Consider the following 23,164-nt stretch of genomic DNA (forward strand, 5'->3'; position numbering starts at 1 on the left):
GCTGAATTTCAGTTCTTTATTAACGATTGATCCAGACGACGGAGTAGGTTTTTAGCAAGTAGTGTACTGGCAATACTCCCTGTGCACATTTAACTTCCAGTAAGAAATGAATAAAACCGGAAAACATTTGCTAATAGATTTATGAAAAATCAATCTCCTAACTAAGGATTCAGTAGAACAGTAATTACTCACAAAGGAGAAATGAGACACCAGACTGTGTGCAAGAGGAGAGATAGCAGAAAGCTACTTAGGTATCAGGTTGCTGCAAAACTAGACAGTTAAAAACAAATGAAGAAAAGTGAAAATCCAGCCACCATAGCTTTGGCTAATATCTTAAAGTATTTGACCAGTTTTAGTTTAATGTGGTCATTTTTCCGTACACATGAAATTTATGTACTGAGATTCCTTTCTTGGTTCCTTTTAGCTACAGCAATATAGGTATCAGAAAGGATAGCTGAGAAGCGGTGCCGATTTGGTCACAGGACATAGAAAGGCACGCAAAGCTGAGAACTCTTATCTCTTTAAATTGCATGGGATCTGAGGGACGAATTTAACGATCTGATGAAAAATTATTGTAATGTGAATCATCTATGAATAAGAACTTCAGGTGAAATTTCAACATGCCAAAGAGATCAGAAGATGCAAGTGGCACAGGTGTCCACCCCTCTGATTTCCACCTGGCTGTATAGCGTGGGATGGAGGGGGAAGATTCTGCTTAGGGCTTTCCATCACCAAACTTGGGAACAACTGCTGTAAGAAGGAAAGAGAAAAAGCTGTCTGGATATATATCATCTGAAATGTGATGTGGTGCCACAGTACTAATATTAATCTTTTCATGATCTCATAATGAAGAACTCTGAATAACAATATTAGGAAATATTCTGAAGTAAATATTGGGGAATATTTTGAAGAAGTAACATGAGTACTTGAAAGTAATATATGACAAGAAGAGGGTGCAAATGGTACAAAACTGTTGATGATCTTATTTAATTGTCATCAGACCTGAGTAATTTGAGGGTATATTTTCAAGAGAAGAACATTTGTTGAGTAGCTAAAATGCAGTGAACAGTAGCAAATACACTAAAATTGTTTTGGAGACATCAGGCTTTGGTTTAGTAAGTGTTTAATCTGAAACAATGTAAACAAGTTAGATAATGAGATTGAGTCAAATATAATCGGAGGCTATGGGGAGTGTTTATTTTCCTTTCTGTGCATTCGGGGATTTGTATGCAATAGGTAACTTCTGTGAATTCACAGAAGGAGTTACATATGAGGAATGAATCCCTTGTGAAACAGATCCCTGTGGCTTCAAAGGGCAAACAACATGAGCAGACATTTGTTAATTCTGTAAAATTATTCTGCAGTGCTGATTAAAAATAAAAGAAAACAAGTCTCAAGCCCATTTCTAAAGATGTTGTTCAGTAGCAAAGACATGCTGATCTCATGGAAATTAGTGGAAAAACTATTGACTTTAATGGACCTGAAATTCATTGGTAGTCACTGACACTCCAGCTGCCCATCAAAAGTAATTCCTGCACTAGTTCGAAAGCTGAACTCCATATAGTTTTTAATGCACCTTGTTAAGGGAATGATCTCGGCAACAAAAAAAGCATACCAAGGGAACCGAGGCATACGAAAAGTCAAGGGACCAATTACACTAAGGGCATCTTCACAGCCACTGACATTGATGATTAAGATCCTGACAAATCTTGTCCAAATCTTGTCTAGTTTCTAGCTGGCCTACCTGGAAGACCCTCTGCTGACCAAAGAGCAAAGAAGTAGCATGAGGAAACAGTGCAAATTATTTTTAAAGTCCCAGTTAGCTTAGTCTAAAATGGGGGAAGTCATTGCTCCATTTAAATGTGGGAGACTAGCCCTCACAATGATATATTCAGCAAATTGCAAACCTCTGGATATTATGTTTAACTGCACAGTCTGAAGCTGAGGGAAGGCTTAGCCTATACAAATCTATATAAGCCAATCGTAGAACAGTTTGGGTTGGAAGGGATCTTTAAAGGTCATCTATTCCAAACCCCTCTGCCATGTGCAGGGACATCTTTAACTAGACCAGGTTGCTCAGAGCCCCTTCCAGCCTGACCTTCAATGTTTCCAAGGATGGGGCATCTACCACCTCTCTGGGCAACCCGTGCCAGTATTTCACCACTACATAGCCAAGCCTATATAGCTTAGCCTATATAAAGTAAGCATTCCCTCAGCTTATATAGGCAGGATTCCTTGGGGTGGAAAGGTGTAAACAAAGCAAAGTGTCAAGTCAGGTCTGAAGATCAGTGTTACACAGCACTTGAACATTGAGTTCAGGATCCTAGGAAGAAGAAAGGAAGGAGGTCATCACTGAAGGATAATAAGATTAAAATACTCACAGATTTTTTTTCTCCATTTATCTCAGTTTCTGGAGGAGAAACATTCAGCAGGGGACATTTTGTAATGGCATAAATTATATCTGTTAACACAAGCCAAGAGTTCAGTTTAGCTGCATATTATTTTCTTTTTCACTGCTTCAACCAACATCCTTCTGTCAATTACCAGAGGGTCTGCTAAAAGAGATACAGCATGTGAGGCTGAGTTGCAGCCATTGAAGGCACAGTACCGATAACTTAAATATATTTGCTGGACATAATTACATGTGAGAAGTCAATTCTAATTGCTCAGGGGTGAATTATGGGTGGATGTAGTCATGACCTTGCTTGGTAGTTTGCTGACAGTTAAGGCAATGCAGATTCAGACAAGTATCTCATAGTGTTCAAGAATGGTAATATTAGGCTACTTTCTCATTTCCTGCTGGGTGAGAGCATTTAAAGAGAGGCAGCACACGTCACCCAACACTGCCCACTTCCGATTTTTTGTGTACGTGAGGATCTCTATGCTGTTGACACTGTTTCTCCATAGAAAGTCTTTGAGAAGGGACTTGCCAGCTTTTCCAGCATCCATTTGAAAGTCAACACAAATGTTTTCCATTAGCAAATGCAGAAATAGGTGGTAGAGAAAATGGAGTAATAAGAGTCTGAGAGCAGCCTGAAAGAACTGTATCATGACATAAGCCAGCCCAGATGTGACATCAGCCTTTACCAGGGTTCCGGGAAAGAGCTGGCAGGACGGAAGCATGGAGGATAAAGACTGTCTTCTAAAGTGTCCTAAAGAAAATCAAGCTTCCTGTAATCCCTCCATGAGGCTTAAATAATTGTTAATCTTCCTTTTTCATAACAGTTATGTTTTCTATAAAAAAATATATTGATAGCACTTGCATGTTTATCCCAGTGTAATGACTTGACTCTGACCCAAAATAAACACCCCTTTCCTTAATCATCTATAATTATAAACTTAGCCAAAATAATTCTAAAAGAAAGGACACATACACTTTATTTGCATACCCAGTCATTAAACATTGGCCTGCCTTAAACTGGTCAATGTAATTTATACATAGTTAATGATATTGTCTTTGTTCAATTTATCAAAAATTCCAGCTAATAAATAGGGAATATCCTTTGATACCTACATATTTATTTTGAAATATATTGCTGACTTGATGTTGATAGTAATCAACACTTTACAAAACTAGTATAAGCATTAATTTATTACCTTGAAACACAGACTTCTTTTATGCTTGCTTCCTGTACACACATGAGAAGATTTTTGATGCTCTTAATAGTTGTATCTTATCTTCAAGCAGTTGAGATTGTAATGGATATACAAGATACCTATATTATTATCATATAGGAAAATTAGCTATGAGCAGTTAAATGTTATAAATTGCCTTTTTTACTTCCAAATTTAGAACACATGCTACAATCAAATAATAAATCATAGAATCTTAGAATCATAGAATCATAGAATGAGTTGGGTTGGAAGGCACCTTAAAGATCGTCTAGTTCTAACTCCCCTGCCACAGGCAGGGACACCTTCCACTAGACCAGGTTGCTCAACGCCCCATCCAGCCTGGCCTGAAACACTGCCAGGAATGGGGCATCAACAGCTTCTCTGGGCAACATGTTCCAGTGTCTCACCACCCTCACAGTGAAGAATTTCTTCCTAATATCTAATCTAAATCTACCCTCTTTCAGTTTAAAACCATTGCCCCTTGTCCTATCACTACATGCCCTTGTAAAAAGTCCCTTGTAAAAAATATAGCACAGCTACTAGTATTGTATGATAGAGAGCTGCCATCTCTGATCTCTGTTATTTAAACTGATACCTGCAACAGACAGATATGCAATATGAATATAAATGAAAACTTCCACTGGGTCTGTTCAAAATAATGTATGTTTGATATATGTGCAATTCTGGTTAGCACAGAGAAAAATCTCCCGCATTGAAGATGCCTTCAGGGCTTAATTCTGTCTGTTCTCTGTGTTTTTACCACGAAACAACTGAAAGTGGTTATCAGGGAAAGACTACCTAGAGAAAACCATGAGGAAAGCTTAGAGACCATGAATAGACTATAACACCATATAGATCAAAGCTGCTGGAGGACTGTAGACACTCTTTCTTACTTTGCCAATTATGCTGCACTAGTAAGTGTCCTTTATCGCTAGATGTACTCAACAAGATTACCTACACTTCCCAGAGCATGAAATATTGCTATAGACCACATATTCACACCTGGAGTGCAGCACTAGGGACTTGGGAAAAGCAGACTACTTCAGACAGCTAAAACCTGAAGGGGCAAAAAAAGTGCATGGTCAGTAACCAGGTTTGTTCTTTTATGGAAAAGTTTTGAGAAGTAGAGGGCAGTAGTGTAAGTATTTGGGTTTGAATCTGGGATGGTTTTACTTTTGATGTGTGGCACTTACAAACTATGTTTGTTCTCAGCATCAGCTGTTTGGTTTTTTTTTCCAGAAAGAATCAAAGATTCTTTTGAAAAAGAATTCTGAGGTCATGAAAAGTTTGTAAGATCTCTTCCCTCTTCTGGAAATATGTGCAAAGTGCTCACCAGCCTCTGACAGTAATGTTTCTTCCCTTTCTTGTATTATCCCCCTGCCTCTACTCCCATACGCAAAGGCAAACACAATCGACTTCTGCATAAAGTCATTGCAGAAAATCAGTTTCCCCAGACTGTCCACAATTATATGAATTTTCAGTGCTTCAGTTGCTCACGTTGTTGAAATGTGTTTGTCATTCTCCTTTCCATTCAGAGCCTGTGCACTGCACCAGTGTACTTTCCTGAGTTGTGGAGACAGCTCAGGTAGGCTTCTTGAAATTCTTCCCTATGACAACCCTCTCTCTTTTGGTAAATGCTGTTGGTCCAAATTCCAAAGGAATAGGAGCAGGTGCCATCTCTGTGATAAACCTTGACTCTGAAGCGAGGGAAGCCAGCCTCTTGAATACCATTTGGCATGTCTGACTCAATAGCTGCTACATACATACAGCATATTGATCAGTACATCTGCTTTTTCTCTGTATAATTGAAGAGCCTGCTGGCTTTTGTTTTCACTTGCTGATGCATTGCTTTTAGAAAGCAACATTGTGATTGTTACCTGTGTAAAACCAATTGTTCATGCAGTGAAACTGTTCCCATTTGAGAGGGACATGCTGCAAAACTCAGTAAGCACCCATGATAGTACACTCAGTAAGCACACATGGATGCAAGTCTCAAGCAGAAAAATACCTTCAGTATTCTCATTATTCCCCAAAGAAATTAAATCAAAAGGTTTAAAAATACATGGAAAACAAGTTTGCTGCTTAGTTACACTCCAAGCTTTTTGATACTAGATCTTTCAAATAAAACAGAAAATATATGGCTTTGTCGTCATGTTGCATTAGCTAAAAAAAAAGGCCATCCAGGTCTAACAGATAATTTATTTCTTCAGTTGAGTTCAAAGCAAGCCTTTGCCCTGGCTTCTTGCAAGCTATTAGAGCTCACAGGAGTGATGCCAAAAGATCCACACATGAAAGATACAGTACATGTTTCTCCATTGAATGCATTTTTCTCCCTCTTTACTGATGTCTGACATTGCAGCTCTGGCCACCCTAATAATATGTATTTGAACAGTAGAGCTCTTGATGTAATGCTTTGCCTGTGTGTCCTTAACCAGAGCGTTCTTTGCCATTGTTAGTTGACTGAACTTGTCATATATTTCAGTAGCTGTCATAGGGCTGGAATGATCTGGGACACTGGATGAAGAAAAAGAGGTTGACATTACCGCAGTACATATGTTTTCACTTTACAAGGCTGATGGGTGAGTAATTATGAAGGCAACCCTAGTGACAAATGAGATTAACAACCACAAATCTACATTTCATATTCTTGAAACTAGAGCCATATCACCTTGCTTTGTGTTTCTAAACAGATGAGAATAATAATGTACTAAAATCTGAGGAAGCACATACAGCGTAAAGTAAATCTTTCCTTATGAATCTACCTGTTCCAAGAATATAAAGACTGATTCATAAACTGGAAGAAATTTTAAACACAAACCATCAGGCCCTGCTGAAAACTAACCGGAATATCTCAGTGGAGAATTTTGGAACTGTGTATGCCATGGAGACTTTTGTTTTCCTTCTGCTGTGCAAACCTAGTAGCGAGACTTTGAGAAATATTTAAAAAAAAAAACAAAACAACTAACATTTTCTAGAATCTTTCATTTTCTTGAGGGAATATTTTTACTGGAAGTTATTTGAACTGTCAAAATGCTGTCTGAAGAGCTACCCCAGAGAACGTTAGCAAGTCCAAAGGAAGATTAAAATTTGTTGCCAGCACAACGTTAATTCTCATTCCTCTGCATTTCAATACAGTTACCAGAAATATAGGACTCTATACGCATAGTATAGAGTTCCAACTGTAGAATTAATTTCTGTTCTTCAGAAAGCGTATAGGTAGATGCTGCTTCAGGAATAATTGTCTGCTTATTATTTTTATCCTTATTTATAAGTATCTCTCTTTTACTGGCTCATATTAAGCACCATTTTCAAGGAACATAATCTTACTAATTTCCTCAAGATCTTTCTGTTGTTTTTTTCTTCCTCCCAACTCTTGTTTTTTCCCTCCCTAACACCCCCAAAACTGGCACCAATTAAGATGATACAACAATATTATCTTATTTTACAGAACAGGAAATGGAGACAAAGAGAATTCTTTAAAGCCACACAATGAATCAGTGGTAAAGGCAGAACCCAAACCTACTTTCAAACAAATTTCTAACTACATTCATTCTTCCAGAACATGCAGCTTGGCATTTTGATTGCTCTTGTGAGAACTAAACACGTATGCAGATTAGAGTGCACTTAGGCACCCCAAATATGAGGAACATGGAAGCTAACTGTGCTGAGAGTTTCGCTGCAGCATGGCAGTGTAAGCAATCCTTCCCTGCGGACTGCCTGTTACTCCTCCTTGCTAGAGGTTGCTACTGCAGGGGAAGAGCTAATGGAATGGCTTGCATAAGTGCCCATCATCAACTCTGGTCAGAAATTGGCCAGCTCCATGAAATGTCTTAAATGACACAATGGTTTCTGTAGTGAATATCTAACTGTGGACTCTCTGGCCAGCTGCCAATATCTTGCTCAGTACATTATGCATAAGTCATGATGGTAGAACTGGGTTTGTTTGCAAAACATTAATCATCTACCATATCCCATTTTTATCTATCTGCCTTTATGACCTTCCTTTCTACATATTTTGCAGGTTCCAGAGCACTGGGGACAGACTATGCAAAGAGCTTGATTACCTTCCTGATTAATTCCTCTGCACCCACAGTCCTGCATGCCAAATGGGCATACCCCTAGGATTACCAGGCAAAACTAGCTAAACCATGTTACTATGGCTGAACCTGCCCTTAGGTTCAGATGTTCATGTTCAGTTCTTATTTCGGTGAGATGCAATGAGCAAAAGCAAGAGAAGGAAACAGACATTCAAAATATAGACATGCTCACATGGGACACAACCCCCCAACGCTTTTTCCAAACAGGTTAAGAGACAGTTGTAGATAATAGACGTAGGATGTGATGATTTCTCTGAAACGGTTAAGAAGCTCTCTTTAATGGAAAATAATGGTGACTTTATGCTTGGGGCTACTGCCAGCTCCCTAGCATAATAATGCACTGCATGTATAAGAAGGAAGCTGGCGAAGTGTGGAAGCATTTCACTTGGGAAAAAGGAGTGAAATGGAGGCAGACAGTATGTCATTAGTCATGTATGGAATCTGCTGACCACTTAACATCTCTATGCTGGTGAAAAAATAAGTCGCTGCTTTTAGAGACTCAAAATGATGCTTATGAAGTTGACGTGACATAAGGCCAAGCTGGGGATCCTTCCTTGGTTTTGAATCTCGGCCTAATATCTTATACCTGAGAGAAGGTGGATGCCTCTAACTGAAAGCTAATGAGATCCACAGAGGATTAGCATCTCACAAAATTACATCCTCACATTTGAGGACCAGAAGCTTTTTCTTCATCTCCCTGATGAAACAGGACTGATGTCTGAGTAGGCCTGGTGACTGGTGTTTTAAGTACCTAGATAGAATAGAAAATCAAGTAATGATTCTTTTTCTTCCTGAGTCATGCATAGCTAAGGGACCCAAAAATAGCTATTAGGTTGTTTCCTGCCACAACAGCCTCTTCTAACACAGCTGCAGAGTATTCATGGGACGTACTTGATAAAATCACCATGATATCATTAGCAGCAACTGTATTTCTATCTTGAAATGCTTATTAGATGAGAAAAAGCAAGCAAAATTAAATTACGCTAGAGATAGATGTGAATATATTTATTTCCTCATTCATTTTTCCTTTTTTGGCCGAAAAATATGCAATCTGACTACATGCAGTTCTTTTAACTAAATGTTTCTTCTTTTCACCTTCTTTTTTTTACTTCAGTCTATAGTTACTGTAGCAGAAACTTTCAAAAGAAAATCTAGTGAACTGTAGAACTAGTGAACTGTAGCAATATCTGTCACTGTCATTTCCATTAATTATTGGAAGCTGTATGCTAACATCATACTGAGGGAAGACAGACAAGTCAGATGCAAAATGAATTAACACAACAACCCTAGGAGTCTCACTGACTGTGTGTATATCTGATAAAATCAGCAAGATTATTTCTTTAATCAACCAGCCTTTCACTAAGAGCAGAAAAAAAAAAAATTGACCTGCTTGGTCTGAGAGCCTAAACCCCATTGTTTATGGCTGCTGCTTCCCTTGGCTGTTCTGCAGGACTTAATGCAGCTGAATTCATTATATGGCATTTGCTGCTATGCTGTTTTAACAACTATTTTGGCAATGCACAAATTATTTGACAGGAACTGTGTGAAAATTCCTACCAAAGCAGTAGCCCCAGAACCCCGCTCTCTAGGTCATCCAATTGATCTGAGCTGTTGTCAGCACTGAGCCATCAACGTCATGCAGTGACCATCCAGAATTGTGATGTGGTATATCATGGATCTGACAAAACTCTATTTTGTTTGCCATGTTTTTGAATTTCCACGCTTGATTGATAGAAACTAATGCATGCTCTTTTCTCCCATCAGAGCTTCCTTTTGTGTGGGACGGATCTTGTGATTAATGGTATAGAAATGCATGGACAGTACAAGAACCATTCTTCTGATATACAGAGAGCTTAGGATGATGACATTTCATCACCAATAGAAAGATTGTTGCAAAAGCATTACATAAGTAATACATTTAATCTGTAATTTAAGTACATTTTTTAATTTGATGATGCACGTACTGCTACTAAATATCTCTACAGATATTTGCGCAGTTCCAAGCATGGGGTTTAGTTTCATAATTTCTATAACCTTTATAACCTGCCCGTCATGATGAATATACACTGCTTTGGTCTTCCTCTTGCATGGCATGTAGATTCTGAGTGTAAAGCCCTTGTTCAGGAAACAGCCGAGCAGACATTTTTAAGATTTTTAAAGTTATGCTTTATACCAAAAACTGTGCTGGAAGACTTAAAGTACTGCCACCTTCAGCTCCAGGTGGCAGTTTGTTCCCTTGCCTGAAGAGGTCACTGGACATGCAGATGCATAGTGGTGTGAGTGTTAAGATTAGGTGGTGACTGGAGTCAAGAGTAAGAGGCTTTTTTCTTCAGCCCCAGCACATGTAGCAAAGGGAGATGCCTTCAAAGGGAGATGTATGAAATGCCTATTTGATCTCCACAGACCCAGGTGAGCTTACTGCAGACAACATGGTGTGCTATGCAATAGAAAATGAGAAACACAATGCAAGTTTTCCCTTTTCTATATGCCAACGGAACTATTGCATGTCGAATATGAGGATGCAGGAAACGTGATGGCGTATCGGGTGCTGTGACCCAGTAGCCATGGCAACGACAGCGCAAAGACAGATTACCCCAGCGCTCATTTCCATCACCGGCAGAACAGTAGTGATTTATGCTGGTCTCTTATCCACACAATGAAAAGCTGCATTTCAGCTCTGTGTTACCGTTTTAGTGATTGCAAAGTTTAACAGGGAAGAGACCGACAGTATCTTCTATTCTGAGAATCAGAAGAAAAAAAAATCACTGACAGGAACCGTTTACTTCTCTTTCATTGTAATGCAGAGCTGTCAAGTCTCATGTGATGAGCATCAGACTTGCTCTTTTAGCCGCTGCTTTCTCATTCCCCACTGTGGCATCTCCAGTTCATGCATCAGCAGCATGCTGTCATGTGGCCTGATGTGTGAGTCTTGTCTGTTGGGATTTTAAGGACTTATACAATCTGGCAAGATCACAAAACCAAGCATCTATACAGCAGTGAAGCATCTTCATCTGTTGCAAATATAACAACTTCCATGGTTTACCCCATGACAAGATTCTATGTAGTTTATCTGTCTTCTAGCCCGACGAGAAGTCCCTACAGATACTTTTCACTGGGTGTGTATCTGAGATCTGTGCTTGAGACAGACCTTGTCTTGTTTCAGTGCCACGTCTGCTCTCAACAGAATTTCTAGTTTCATTTCAGAACTGTATTTTGTTAATTTATGCTTGTCTTCTTGATGAAATAATGTTTAAAACTGTCATTGGAAAGAAACATTCCTGAGATCTTTAATCACCATTTTTCTTGCTCTCTACGTTTCCTGTTTGCCTAGTCAAATATAAAGATCCTATACTTTTTTTTAAAAAAAAAAAAGTCTGAAGAGGGCATACATCAACATTTACATTTTGCAAGCATAAGCTAGACTTGCAGACATGACAAAATGAGTCAGAGTGAAAGACCTTTCCTGCTTAGTGAAACACCCGTGACTCTCTTTTTTTCATTTTCTTTGCATCCAAAGTCCAGTCCCAGGATAAGTCAAATGGCATGCAGGAGCAAAAGAAATACTGTGTTCTAAAAGGTCAGTAGAAAAAAGAAAGCTATTTGACATTAAGGACAAGAACATCAGAGAAAACATTGTCAAGATGTATAGGTATTTCAAAATGGCTGGCATTTTGTACCTAGCGAGAACCTTTATTTTCTTAAATCAAAAACTGAAAGGATTTGTATTTTGTTCTAAAAATTACAAGAGAGGAACAATAATCATTAGTTAACTCTCTTTGCCTCATTATTCTCCCTCTGAACTGAGACTGCTTCTACTTCTGAATCTTACTTACTTGTTAATTTTATAGCATGGCCTACACTTTGAAAGTTTTGAAAGCACAGAAAATATTTGCTCCCAATACATGCATTGAACTTGTGAAATAAAAGTTACATTGCATTTATTATTTTTATTTTTATTTAGGTAGACCTCTCATGCAAAATTGAGAAACAGCTTTTTTAATGTGTCCATCATTCCAGAATTCACTCATCCAAAACAACTCAGTTGTATACAAACCAGCTGTCTCCTGATGCCTTTGTTAATACAAAGTTTCTTATATTTAATATGCAGCCCTGAAAGTTATTGTTTATCTTCTATGTACTGTAAAATTAGTGTTTTGAGCAAAAACCAAACTGTGTTACAGAGATTGAAAAATGTCCAAAAATCACAAGGTTCTACATCTAGATAAGCCAGATTGACTGTACGAGCTATCTCATGGGCAGCATGCTCATTCTAGGTTAGCTTTTGTGATGACATATGTTATTTGAATGACTATTTGCCATCGCCTAAGGAAAATAAAAATTTATTTTTTCTTTAGTCCAAATTAGCAAATAATAACTAACTTGTTCTGTGCATTCCATGATCCAGCATTTGGTATGAAAAAAATTCACTCTTGTGAGAATTATCAAATGAAAAAGAGGTAGTATAATGAATATAACTAAAAGAGGAGGTAGTGTAATCTATATAACTGAAAAACTGAACTGATGTTCATGACTGCTTCTGCAGTGTTTCTGCTATTCCCGGTTAAAATAATTAGATATTTTATTAAATTGGGTCTCTTGTACGTTAGCACCTCGTGAAAATAGCTAGGTCATAGTAATTATGTACAAAAGAGAGCTTCAAGCACACCATGTTCCAAAAACATTAACATATTGTAACACAGTGGTTAGTAATCAACAGAAATTCCTGCCCCACGAAAACAGTGCTTGGCGGAAAAGAGTATTCAGGAGTATTCTCACAGCATGCTACTGGACTAAGATGCTTGAGGTGTCTGGCATTATACTATTTAATTCTAGTCCATTTCTTTCCCATACCATCTTCAAAAGCCTCTGAAGAAGATGATAGAAAGAAAAGGACAAAGTTACTGCCAGAAGACAAATAATAAACAAAACCTGTGGATTTAAAAAAAAAACCACAGTATTGTCTCTTCAACCAACACACAAAGCAAAATCTCAGTGTTACTTCTTGTACTTTATGGCTTTTAAAAATTAAACAAACAGAAAAGTATTATTCATGCAGAGATGCTGTTTACTTTAAAATTTTTAGTTAAAAAAAAAAATGATCCCATACTTTAAAGAAGGCCATATGACAATCTAAAATGTAATCCTGCTTTAGGTTCTATTGATAGTTCCCTGTATGGAGGTTTTAGCTGAGAGACTGCTTAGAGACTTCAATGCTAAGATAAATGCCAATATAATAAAAAGACATGGAGGATCTTTGTCTTGGGATAAATTTGGGAACACAGCACCATTTAAGGCTTGTAATTTCTAATACAGTATCAGCAGTAAATCTACTTAAAAATTTTAATAGAATAATAAATCCAGAGTATCTACTTTCTAAATTCTATAATCAAAAGATTCTCTGAATACATTAATCTACTGTTTCAAATATCTGTTCAGCTAAGATTTAAAATGACGTTCAAAAATGAGAACTGTTTTGTGGAAAGCTGTATTTTAATCTATACATGATTGTGTAATATATTTATAATACTTTCTTAAAAACAAAACTCCATAACACAATGCTTTACTAGAAGGAAGAATCTCTGTTTTTCCCTAATTGCAATTGATAACAAATATAATGTGCCCTGTTTTCAGAGGGAAATGGGTTGTTACTCATGATTTTTTGGTATGTATTCACCTAAAGTCAATAGCAAGAATAAATCACGTGCATTAAAAAAAAAAACCTTAGCCTGCTCATGCATGCATGCACTTATACAGATGGTCTAAAATGTTGAGCAAATTAATGTCTAAATGCCCGCATTGGCAGAAAGAGTAACATTCAATGTTTCATGCAGGAAAGAAAAATCAGCTGCAAAAATGCATGATGGCATACATCACATCTTTGAAAAAAACTTCACTTAATTCCTAATTTCAAGTTATAGTGATGTAGGTTTAAATAACAGTAAATGAAATTTAAAACCTGCAGAGCTAGAACAAAATTGCTTCTGACATACACTTTAATCAATATTCGTGTCTTTATTATGCAATTTGCCTATGTTGTAGCTCCTGTAGGTGACTTACTTTACAGGACACATACCACATATGTAGAAGCGGGTAGTCCACAGGGCAGACTGCTGTTTTCATGCTGCTTCAGACACTGCATCTGCCTTCTGCTGCCCTTTCCTCTCTGCCTGGACAATGTCCAGCTCTCAAACCTTGGGCAGAAACACCCTGAGTGAGTCACCTTTGCTGCTCATACCCATGGTTTGTCTTCACCCTTTCAGTAGAGGACAATATGCCAAATCTTAAATCTGAATACAACACTGTGTATACATTTTCCTACCGTCTATGGGTCTGTATATTTGGGCCCAAGATAAGTATGGACTCGACATTAGAGGGTGGGCTTATAGAAAGTGCCAAGACAGACGTTTAAAACACCTTATTGGACAATAAAAACCAGCGTTAGGGACACATGCAGAAGGTGTGGTGTTTTACTGTCGTTCCCTCATGATGATCGCGATACCGCCATCAAAACGAGTGCCACCACCCAGAAGCAAAGATGCCATGTCCACGCGGGGCTGCCACCATCGTACAGCAGCACGCCCTGGTGCCTGCCTGCTCCTGTTTGTCAAAGACTGGAGAAGATCCAAGTGAGGAAAGAGAAAGCGGGGACAACAGGATATGATGAAGAGAAGAAGTCATGGTGCAGGTAGGGACTGCTACTATACAACTGTGAGGACATTAACCAGCAGTCACCATGCCAAAGGGTGCTGGGCCTTGCTCGGCCCCAGGGCCGGCTGTACGGAACGAGGAGGGAGGCAGGAGAGGGACCGAGGCACGGTGGGCACTGTGGGCACCCCGTGAAAGCAGGACCACGGTCGCCCCTCACCCTCTCTCCGGTGCCCAGGGCCGCGAGGCTGCGGGCGCTGCGCGGCGGGGCCCGCCCGGCTCCCGGGCCCGGGCCGCAGCGGGGCGGGGCCGGTGGTGCGGTCGCCCCCTGCCGGCGGGGCGGAGCGGGACCAGCCCCGCTGCGAGTGCAGGGATAAAGGGACGCGGAATGGCAGCGCAGAGCAGCGCTCCCCGGCCCACCCCGCGGGAGGCACCGCGCCGCGGCAGGGCAGAGGTGTTTCTCAGCCCCGCCCCGCCGCGGCAGGGCAGAGGTGTTTCTCCGCCCCTCTCCGCCGAGCGACGCGCCGCAGCCCACGCGAGAGCAGCTGCCTGCCGTGCCCTCCACCGCTCCCACGGCCCGGCGCTTCTCCGTGGCTGCCGGCGCTCGGACTGGGCCGGTGGGGCCGCGGAGGGCACCGCATCTCCCGAGCCGGGGCCCGGCTCCGCTAGGTCAGTCCCTGCTTTCCGCCTCAGCGCGGACAAACTGCGCCGCGCCCCCCCGCCATGGCGTCCCGTGCTGCCTAGCTGTTCCCCAGGCCCACCGCCCGCCGTGGCCCCGGGAGCAGTTTGCAAAGCGCGGCACTCGCCCGCCGCCGCGCTCGCTGCACCGCCGCCGCCCGCGCCCTCCTCCTCCGCAGCGGGCCGCCGGGCGCAGGGCATCCCGGGAGCTGTAGTCCCTCCTCGCCGCCCTGGCGGCGGCGGGCGCGGGGGAGCGGGGCAGGGGGACTACAGCTCCCGGGGGTGCGCGGGAGGGAGGGGCGGTGCCGCGGGAGGAGCGGGGACAGCTCCGGTGCTGATCGCGACGCGGGTCTGTCAGCAGAGCCCGGGCGGGCGGCGGCGGCGGCTGTCGGCGTGAGCGAGCGAGCGGCGAGCGGCAGCGGAGCGAGCGGCGGGCCGCGCGCGGAGATGAGGCACGAAGCGCCCATGCAGGTCGGTCCCTGGGCCGGAGCCGAGCGAGCGGTGATGGGGGCGGCGGACGCAGTGCGGCCGAGAGCCGGGCTCCCATGGGACGGGTCAGAAGCCCCTCCGCCCTGCAGCGGCATGGCGGGGCCGCCGGGCCAGGCTCCTCGCTGGTGGTCGGGGGGTGTGAGGAGGAAGGGGGTGAGGACGCCCCTTGTATGAGGGAGCCCGGGGTGTGTGTGAGGGGGCCTGGGGTGAGTGAGAGGCCCGGCGTGTACGCGATGGGGCCCGGGGTGTATGCGATGGGGCCCGGGGTGTGGGTGATGGGGCCCGGGGGAAGTGGTGTCCCTGTGAGAGGGGTCCCCGGCGGGCGGTCTCGGCGGGCGGGGATCGAGGGCAGCTCGTCGCGGGGCAGGGGTGCGGTGGGGCCCCCCCGTCCCCCAGCGCAGCGCGGCTCCCCGGGCCGGGGGGGCAGCAGGAGAGGGAGGCTGGGCGACACATCCCTTCAGTGGCCGCCACCCCACGGCCGTGGCCACGGGTAGGTTTTGGGTCGCATTTGGGCAAACCGAAAGGTATTTAACAGATACTGCCCTTTGAGCGTTGGTCGCAGCTCCCCTTGGAGTGAATGTATCCAAGTTGTTAGGTGATCAGGTGTAGCGAGGTCCTACCTGGACGGGCAAGAATTCGGCACAATATCTCCACCTGGTTATTCAAGGAGCAGTTATCCGTCGGCACCAGGGAGAGGTGGGTCATGGCTAGCACTGGGGGTAGCAAAGAGGTGGACCCTTTTCAGGACTTTTTATATATGGAAAAATATAACACCCCTTAGCACTGGAGGAACAGGTGCTATACAGATACAAGTTACCTTATGCAGAGTTTTTAGCAGTTTCTACATTGTTGGTTCAAAACAGTTTACGCTGGTGAACGCAGTTGTTAATTAAGAGCTATTTTATAATCTCATGCAGGAGCTTTGGAAGTCCCAGACTATACATTCAAACATATGACTGTTTTTTAATAGAAGATCAGTCGTGTTACCAGTGGATTGGTAACAATCAATCCTGCTGATTTTGTACAATGGAAAGAGCACTTTTGCAGTCTGCTGTGATTTACATTATGAACTGCAGCTCTGTTAGCTACTATTTTTCATGCTGGATATCTACTCAGGCAGTAATAGAACTTCAGCCTGAAGGGAAGATCTGCATCCTTTTCAATATGCATGCTCAAAAAGAAGTCTGAAATCTTAAGTTACATTGATATGGAGTTGGGTTTGCTTGACTTTGGACAGAGACTGATAATCTCATAAATCTTTTGTGGGGGAATTGCTCAGATGTCACATGCTGAAACCTTTCAACCAAAGACGTGCACTAGAAATAAGCCATTCTTCAGTAAGAATGTCTTTCAGTTTTGTGATTGAAGAACAGCAATAATGAGGATGCTGTTTAAAATGCCTAGTTCTGCATGCTACATGCATATGTTGAAAATATTTGTGGTATTTGCCATTTATTTACACATGCTTATTGAGATACTGAAGTCATGTAGTATGTGTTGGCTTTGGAGAGAGTTTCATTAAAAGCAAATTTCATTAGTGAAGGATGACAACTACAGATTGGTCAGTATTGCTTTTGACATTTTTGAGAACTGTTGAATTCACTGATGTGGTTAAATAGTTGTGGAAACAAAATGGTGGTACAACATTAAAATAAAATCTAAAGAAAGGAAAGTCCAGATATAAAAAAAAAATATACTTGACACATATCAGAGACAGCTTCTTGTTTTTTTTATATGATTTTCTGCACAAATAAAATTATTGTTAAACATAATTGAATAAAAGTCAGCAGAAATCACGGCCTTAGTATAAAAAGAGACAGCAGTGAGCTATAAAAAACCCTACAAATTCCACTTTTTCAAGGCTGGTGAGATGGTCAATCAGTGTCTATTTTTAAACGTATCTCATCCAAAATAATAATCACAAGCATCTGGATTTTTCCAAGATGTGGAAATGCAGGCTGGCAGATGAAATTTGATTTTCACTTCTAGTTTCTGCATGGATTTTTTCCTTCTTCTGCTTACACTATTCCCAGCATACTCAAATATTATTCTTGTTAAAGTTTCCAGTACAACAATATTTTATTGTGGATTCTTCTTCTTAAGAGTCTTTTCGTTTTCTAATGTTAGGCTAGTATGGTTGGTCCTTGTTCAAATGTGATTTATACTGACTGAACTAATTTCTTGATTTATCTCTTTCAGCTATCTGATTTCGTATTACATGAATCAAATAGAGTTGCTTCTTTGCATACAACAAATTTATGGAACAGTCTGTTACAGAGCTACCATCTCTGAATTGTAGAGCTATAGAAAGAGGGATCAAGTGTATGACTTGTGATCATGACAAAAACAACTCAGAGGAGAGTGAAAGCATTTTTTTCCATTTCCATCAGGCAATAATTAAATTGAAATAATTAAAAGGAAAACTAAAAACTTAAAATATTTTAGCAGGATGAGAAAAAGGGCCTGTGCAGTGGCACTGGCTTTCTATATTTATGAATTCTTTGTTTCATTCTCAAGCTCATGCTATTTCTTTGTAGACAAGAAGAGCCAACAATGACCACAAAGGCAGCCCTCACAGTCCTTCCAGGGAAGGAGTTACCTAGTGTAAAAGTTTGCTATTGTCATCTGCTCGATATAATTGGATCTGGGTCAGAGTTGGTGACTACTTTTCATGTTTTCTAGCCGTGTTTTCAAAGAACAGATCTAAATCTTAGTACAGCTTATGGCCATGGAGATGGCTTTGGTTTAGAAGTCAAAAGCAATGAAATCTCTTTTCTGTGAAACATAGAAATGTGTATGGTTTCTGCATGTTCTTATAAGAATTGGTCTGAATTAGCTCAAATGTCTGTGTATCTCTCAGTAGTTTCCCCTAAGGCTTTCATAGTGCTTTCAAAAGTGAAGATTCAATGGGAAATTCTCAGAGATTCATACATTGATTCACTTCCTTCAATTTTCACTCCTTATCTGATCATAGCATGAAAATTTTCCACATACCTGCACTTTGCCAGAATAAAAATGTGGGAACGTAGTTTGGATAACCTGTTCTTAGTGTTTATCAGAGCATACGGGCATTAATGGCGGAAGTTTGTAGAAAATGCTGGATCTCTAGAGACCCTCTCTTTCACCTGCCAGGGCATCAGATCATTTCAAAGGTGGCTGAGGCCATAGATGTGAGGGAAAACTAGGAAGTGGGAAATAATCCGTAAATAATCTGCTTTGCCAAGGAAATAAATGAGAACATTTTCTTCTTAGTTTTTCGTATCCTCTTGTCACTGGCAATGGTTATGCCCAGACAAAATAGGTTTATAGCAGACATATCCAAATACAGTGGAGAAGGGCAATAGCAAGCAAAAATGCTACTTCCAGATATTTAAGAGGTTATTATAAAATCAGAATGAAAAAAAGCCAAATCAAAGCTATTAGACCCAGGAGTGAGCATGGCAATTCATCTCCTATCAGCAAAATTATTAGTCAGTCTTGGTTCAAATTAGAAGCACTGGAGTAGAAGAGCCTGACAAGCCACTGAGTCCACAGAGCAAGTTATATACACCTTTTCATTAACTGCTCAAGCTGCATTTGGAGTCAGCAGTCCTCTTTCTCTCACTACCCCTTTTTGGAAGTGTACTGTGGAAGCTTGTTCCCTTGCTGGTTAGATACTCTCTCATGTCCAGCTCAGAGGCACTCAGGGCTAGTTTATACTCACTTCTTAATGTCCAGTGTCTTCTCCAGTATACATCAGTCTAAATAATTCTCATTCCCTAATGTTTACTCCAGACTACTATCTCAAGAAACCAGCTTGTGTTTTGCTTACTCTTTTTTTTTTTTTTATTTATCTCATAAAATAAGCTCATAATTCTTCTGGTCTTCCTAATAACCTTTTTCTGTACTTTCCAGTTTGAATTCAGCTTTCATAAACACTCTTGACCAGAATTGTTACCAATGGCATCTCACCAGTGCCTTATGCAGTGGCACTAGTATTTCACTTTATCTGTTGGTCTGATGCAGCTGCTCTGTCTATTGAGAAGCTGCACGGTCTTTGCTAGTCCCATGACCCTGAGTGCTGAACTGAATAGGGCAACTGGCAGAGGGCTGTAGCCATCTTGTCTTCGTTCTCTTTCCTACCCCCCTGTAAATCTGAATTTATTTCTACTGGAGTACCTGGGATCTGACACAGCTTGTACTTTTTCTTTTCAGAGCTGCGTTATTTTTGTGGCTTTTTGACATCATGTGTTAGACTAGCCCACTCAGGACTTTATCTTTGGTTTTGCCACTATTTGGAGGAGGGGATTTTTCTGTACTATGTAGAGTGGGAACTGGAAGTATGTTTCTTAAGCTACCCTTTTCATGGAGAAGGTAAACTTAGGTTAAAGAAAGACAAACGAGGGATAATGCCATAGCTCACCACAAGCAGATTCGCCAGAATCCATGTGCTAGAGCCTTGCCAGAACCATTCTTTACTGCATCTTGCATTCTGCTATCCTGGACAGCTGCCGGCACTGTGGCCACATTCACGCTGCTTCTGCTGATATGAAGCAAGGAGAGCTTCTTTAAAATGTTTTAAGATTCTCACCTCTCTGTATCTTCCCGATATTCCCCAACTTGGCATTTCGGTATGCAGCTTATAATAAAACTTTGTATTTCTAACTACTCCTTTCAGACTGGGTTATGATACACTTACACATATTCTTGAATCTAACCTCATAATACCTTGAATCAGATAAGCTTCTCCTGATGCTGCCAAGTACATTGGTTCACAAGCTGTGCTCTGCAGATGGCTGGCAATCCCTAAATTCCAAATAAGTGGCTAGTACATTGTCCACTGAACTCTGTTAAGTCTTATTAATTGGTCATTTAAAAATTAGATGATAAAGATTTGTGAGAATTGGCTGTAGTCTGCATCTGTGGATACTGATGTATATGTTGAGAGCACACCAGAAGTAAGAGAGGTTAAGCATCTTGCCCAAAGTATAGAAAAAAGGAAAAAAAAAGTCATAGGGTACCTCTGAAAGAGTCAGGAATAAAATCCAATCTCTAGATTCTTGGTCTGGTATTTTACATAGAAAATCATGGATTTCTTCATGACTGGGTTATATTGTCATAGTGTTCTTATATATAAGGATCTTGGTAACATTTTGACTACTCTAATGATGACATTTGATCTGCACATTAAACACACTCACTTGCGGTGCATCTTACATACAGTCCAGTGAGTTACGAGCATTGAATTTTCCCATCGTATTCCATTGTTTCAATATCTATTGATTATCTTTGACTAATTATATTTTCCAAAAAGCAAAAAACTGTGTGTGCAGGGAGCTCTATCTTTTTACTAAAATAATGACTAAAGTCAGTTTCTTTTTAGAAAGCAATGGAAATGTATATATTTCTACACTGTATATAAAAAAGGAGTGTTGCTCTGAAACAACTGTAAATTGGCTAAACAGTGTCTGTCTATTCTTACTCTAGATAGAAGCAAGGCATTTTCCCTGGGCTTAGTGACGATCTTTTCTTTTAAGACATGCCTGTTGTTATAGTTTTTAAAAGAAAACAATGTATTTGTGACAGTCACAAAGGAATAAACCTCAGGATTTTCAATCCCAGCTTTTCTTGGCGTTTGCATCAAATTTTCCAGGGGCAATTCATCCTGCATTAGGCATCCAGAGTGGGGTTCATTTATAAGTGCAAACTGAAGTGATGTGCAGTCCAGGGAGGTCATGGCGTGCTGTTCTGCTTAAGTGAGAAAGCTGTTCAAATTAATTCTGTCAAAGAATGAGGTCCTCTAAGACCATAAAGAGTAACATAGCCAAGTATTTGGTTATTATCATGAAGGTGGCAGGTAAACACATATGTATTCAGACATTTGTTCTCAACCCTGCCCTGTTTTAACTTGTTTTTTTGGGATCAAGGAAACAGCTGAACATGAGACTTGAAAAGTACCTGGGTCTGATATAGATAACTCTGCTTAATGGTTAAACTTGCCAATGCCCATAGATAACCCACATTTAAGAAGTTTAAAGATGTGCTGTGAGCAGGGAAGCATACAAAGCCATCTTTTTTTTTGTCCTTGGACCATACTCAAGGTGGGAATATACCTTCTCCCAGTTTTTATAAGGAGCAGACATGTGACACCTACTGATTATAGGTCTTCTGATCATTGTCTTGAGCTTAGGTTTCCCAGTGGACTCAAGTCTGTCCTGAGTCCTCTAGGAGGTGGCCTGATGCCTCTTTTGGTGCTAATATCCTGATGGGTGTAGGAATCTGAACAGGGACTCATTCTACAAGAAAGCAGGTATGCAATATGCTAATGAAAATAGCCTTGTGCATTCTGTCTTCAATTTTACTAAATAAGAACAAAATTTTACTGAAGAGAAAACTCAGTGTGTTTTGCTGAAAGTGATGCTTGTTTAGTATATCCATTTAATCATTTGAGAAGAGAACTTTGTTCAAATAAAGGTAAGAGTTTTGCTTTCTTGGAAACAGAGCATCATAAGATTAGTGAGGTTGGTGTGTTTATTTGGTTCCTGTCCATGTGTGTAGTATTCAGTTACAGGCCTGAACATGGCATTCCTGGTGATTATTTCCAGCATGGTTTCCAAAGGAGGAACGTAACATCAGCACTAGCTTCTTCACGTTTCTTTGCCAAATGCCTCCTCCGTAAGGACAAGTCCTGTTAGGAGTGAACTGACCTATTAATATATTGGGAAGTGGGCTATAGCGTATCCCATACTTACTTGAAGTCAGCAGCTTGCATTTAAGAAAGAGAAGCACTGCAAGCATATCCACAAAGTTCAAGAGGATGAAGCATCTAGGTTTCCCTCATAGTGAGCAGAAAAATAGAGACTCCCCTAAAGTATCATTCAGAGTGGGAGCCTGATGTAGGTGATGCAAACTGTACTCTGAAGAATCTGTCTCTGTGCTTACTACAGAATGAGTGAGTTTGGGAAGTAATGGAAAAGTCTTAGTGCCTGCACTGAGTTTGATGTCTCTTCAGACTAGTGCAGGCACTAGTACTTTCCTAAAACTCATTTGGGTTTTGGACACAAGAAAGTATCACGATCAATAGTTTAGGGAGACTGGCTCTCTAGGCTGAAGTTAGTCTCTCCAAACAGTTTGAATTATCAATACCTCACTAATCGTCTCATGATTCCCCAGATGGGAGGTGGAGAAATTAGTCCTTTCCTATGCCTTTCCTATGCCTTCTGCATCCTGAAATGAAAGCTGGCTGCAATTCTGTGTTTAACTTATCCATAGTTATGCCTATGGTACTGCAAGTAATGAATCCATAAGTTCAAGGCACAGTGAAGGTGTTGCTTTTTATTTTTTTATTATTTTTAAGAACTTTTATGGAAACTATTGCATGGGTAATATACATTAATTTAGAGGAGCACTGAAATTTATTTGGGGGGAAAGTCTGTGCTTAAAACCATTGACAGGAAACACATTCTTACTCAGGAAGGCTACATAAGGTACAAGATTTAGCAAGATTATTATTAGAATCCAGGCCTCCTGATTTCTCTGCTCACTGAATCATACTGTTTCTGAAGTGCTAGGCTTTAAAGTACATAGAGATGAATTGTAAAGCATATAGGACTGAGGGCAGCAAGTTAAGTGAAACCTAGAACCCCTTTTTGTAAACCTTA

At 40.8% G+C, this 23,164-nt stretch overlaps 1 protein-coding gene across 1 annotated transcript in view; it reads left to right on the top strand.

The window, feature by feature from the left end:
* The first annotated feature begins 15,452 nt into the window (after positions 1-15,452).
* Positions 15,453-23,164, top strand: part of RAB3C (RAB3C, member RAS oncogene family) — a 152,687-nt gene continuing 144,975 nt past the window's right edge. The window contains exon 1 of the mRNA XM_068422694.1: positions 15,453-15,506. Within this exon, the coding sequence (XP_068278795.1) occupies positions 15,483-15,506 (24 nt within the window). The 5' untranslated portion in view covers positions 15,453-15,482. The remainder of the gene's footprint in view (positions 15,507-23,164) is intronic.

The sequence above is a fragment of the Nyctibius grandis genome, chromosome Z (assembly GCF_013368605.1).
Source record: "Nyctibius grandis isolate bNycGra1 chromosome Z, bNycGra1.pri, whole genome shotgun sequence".
Lineage (NCBI taxonomy): Eukaryota > Metazoa > Chordata > Aves > Nyctibiiformes > Nyctibiidae > Nyctibius > Nyctibius grandis.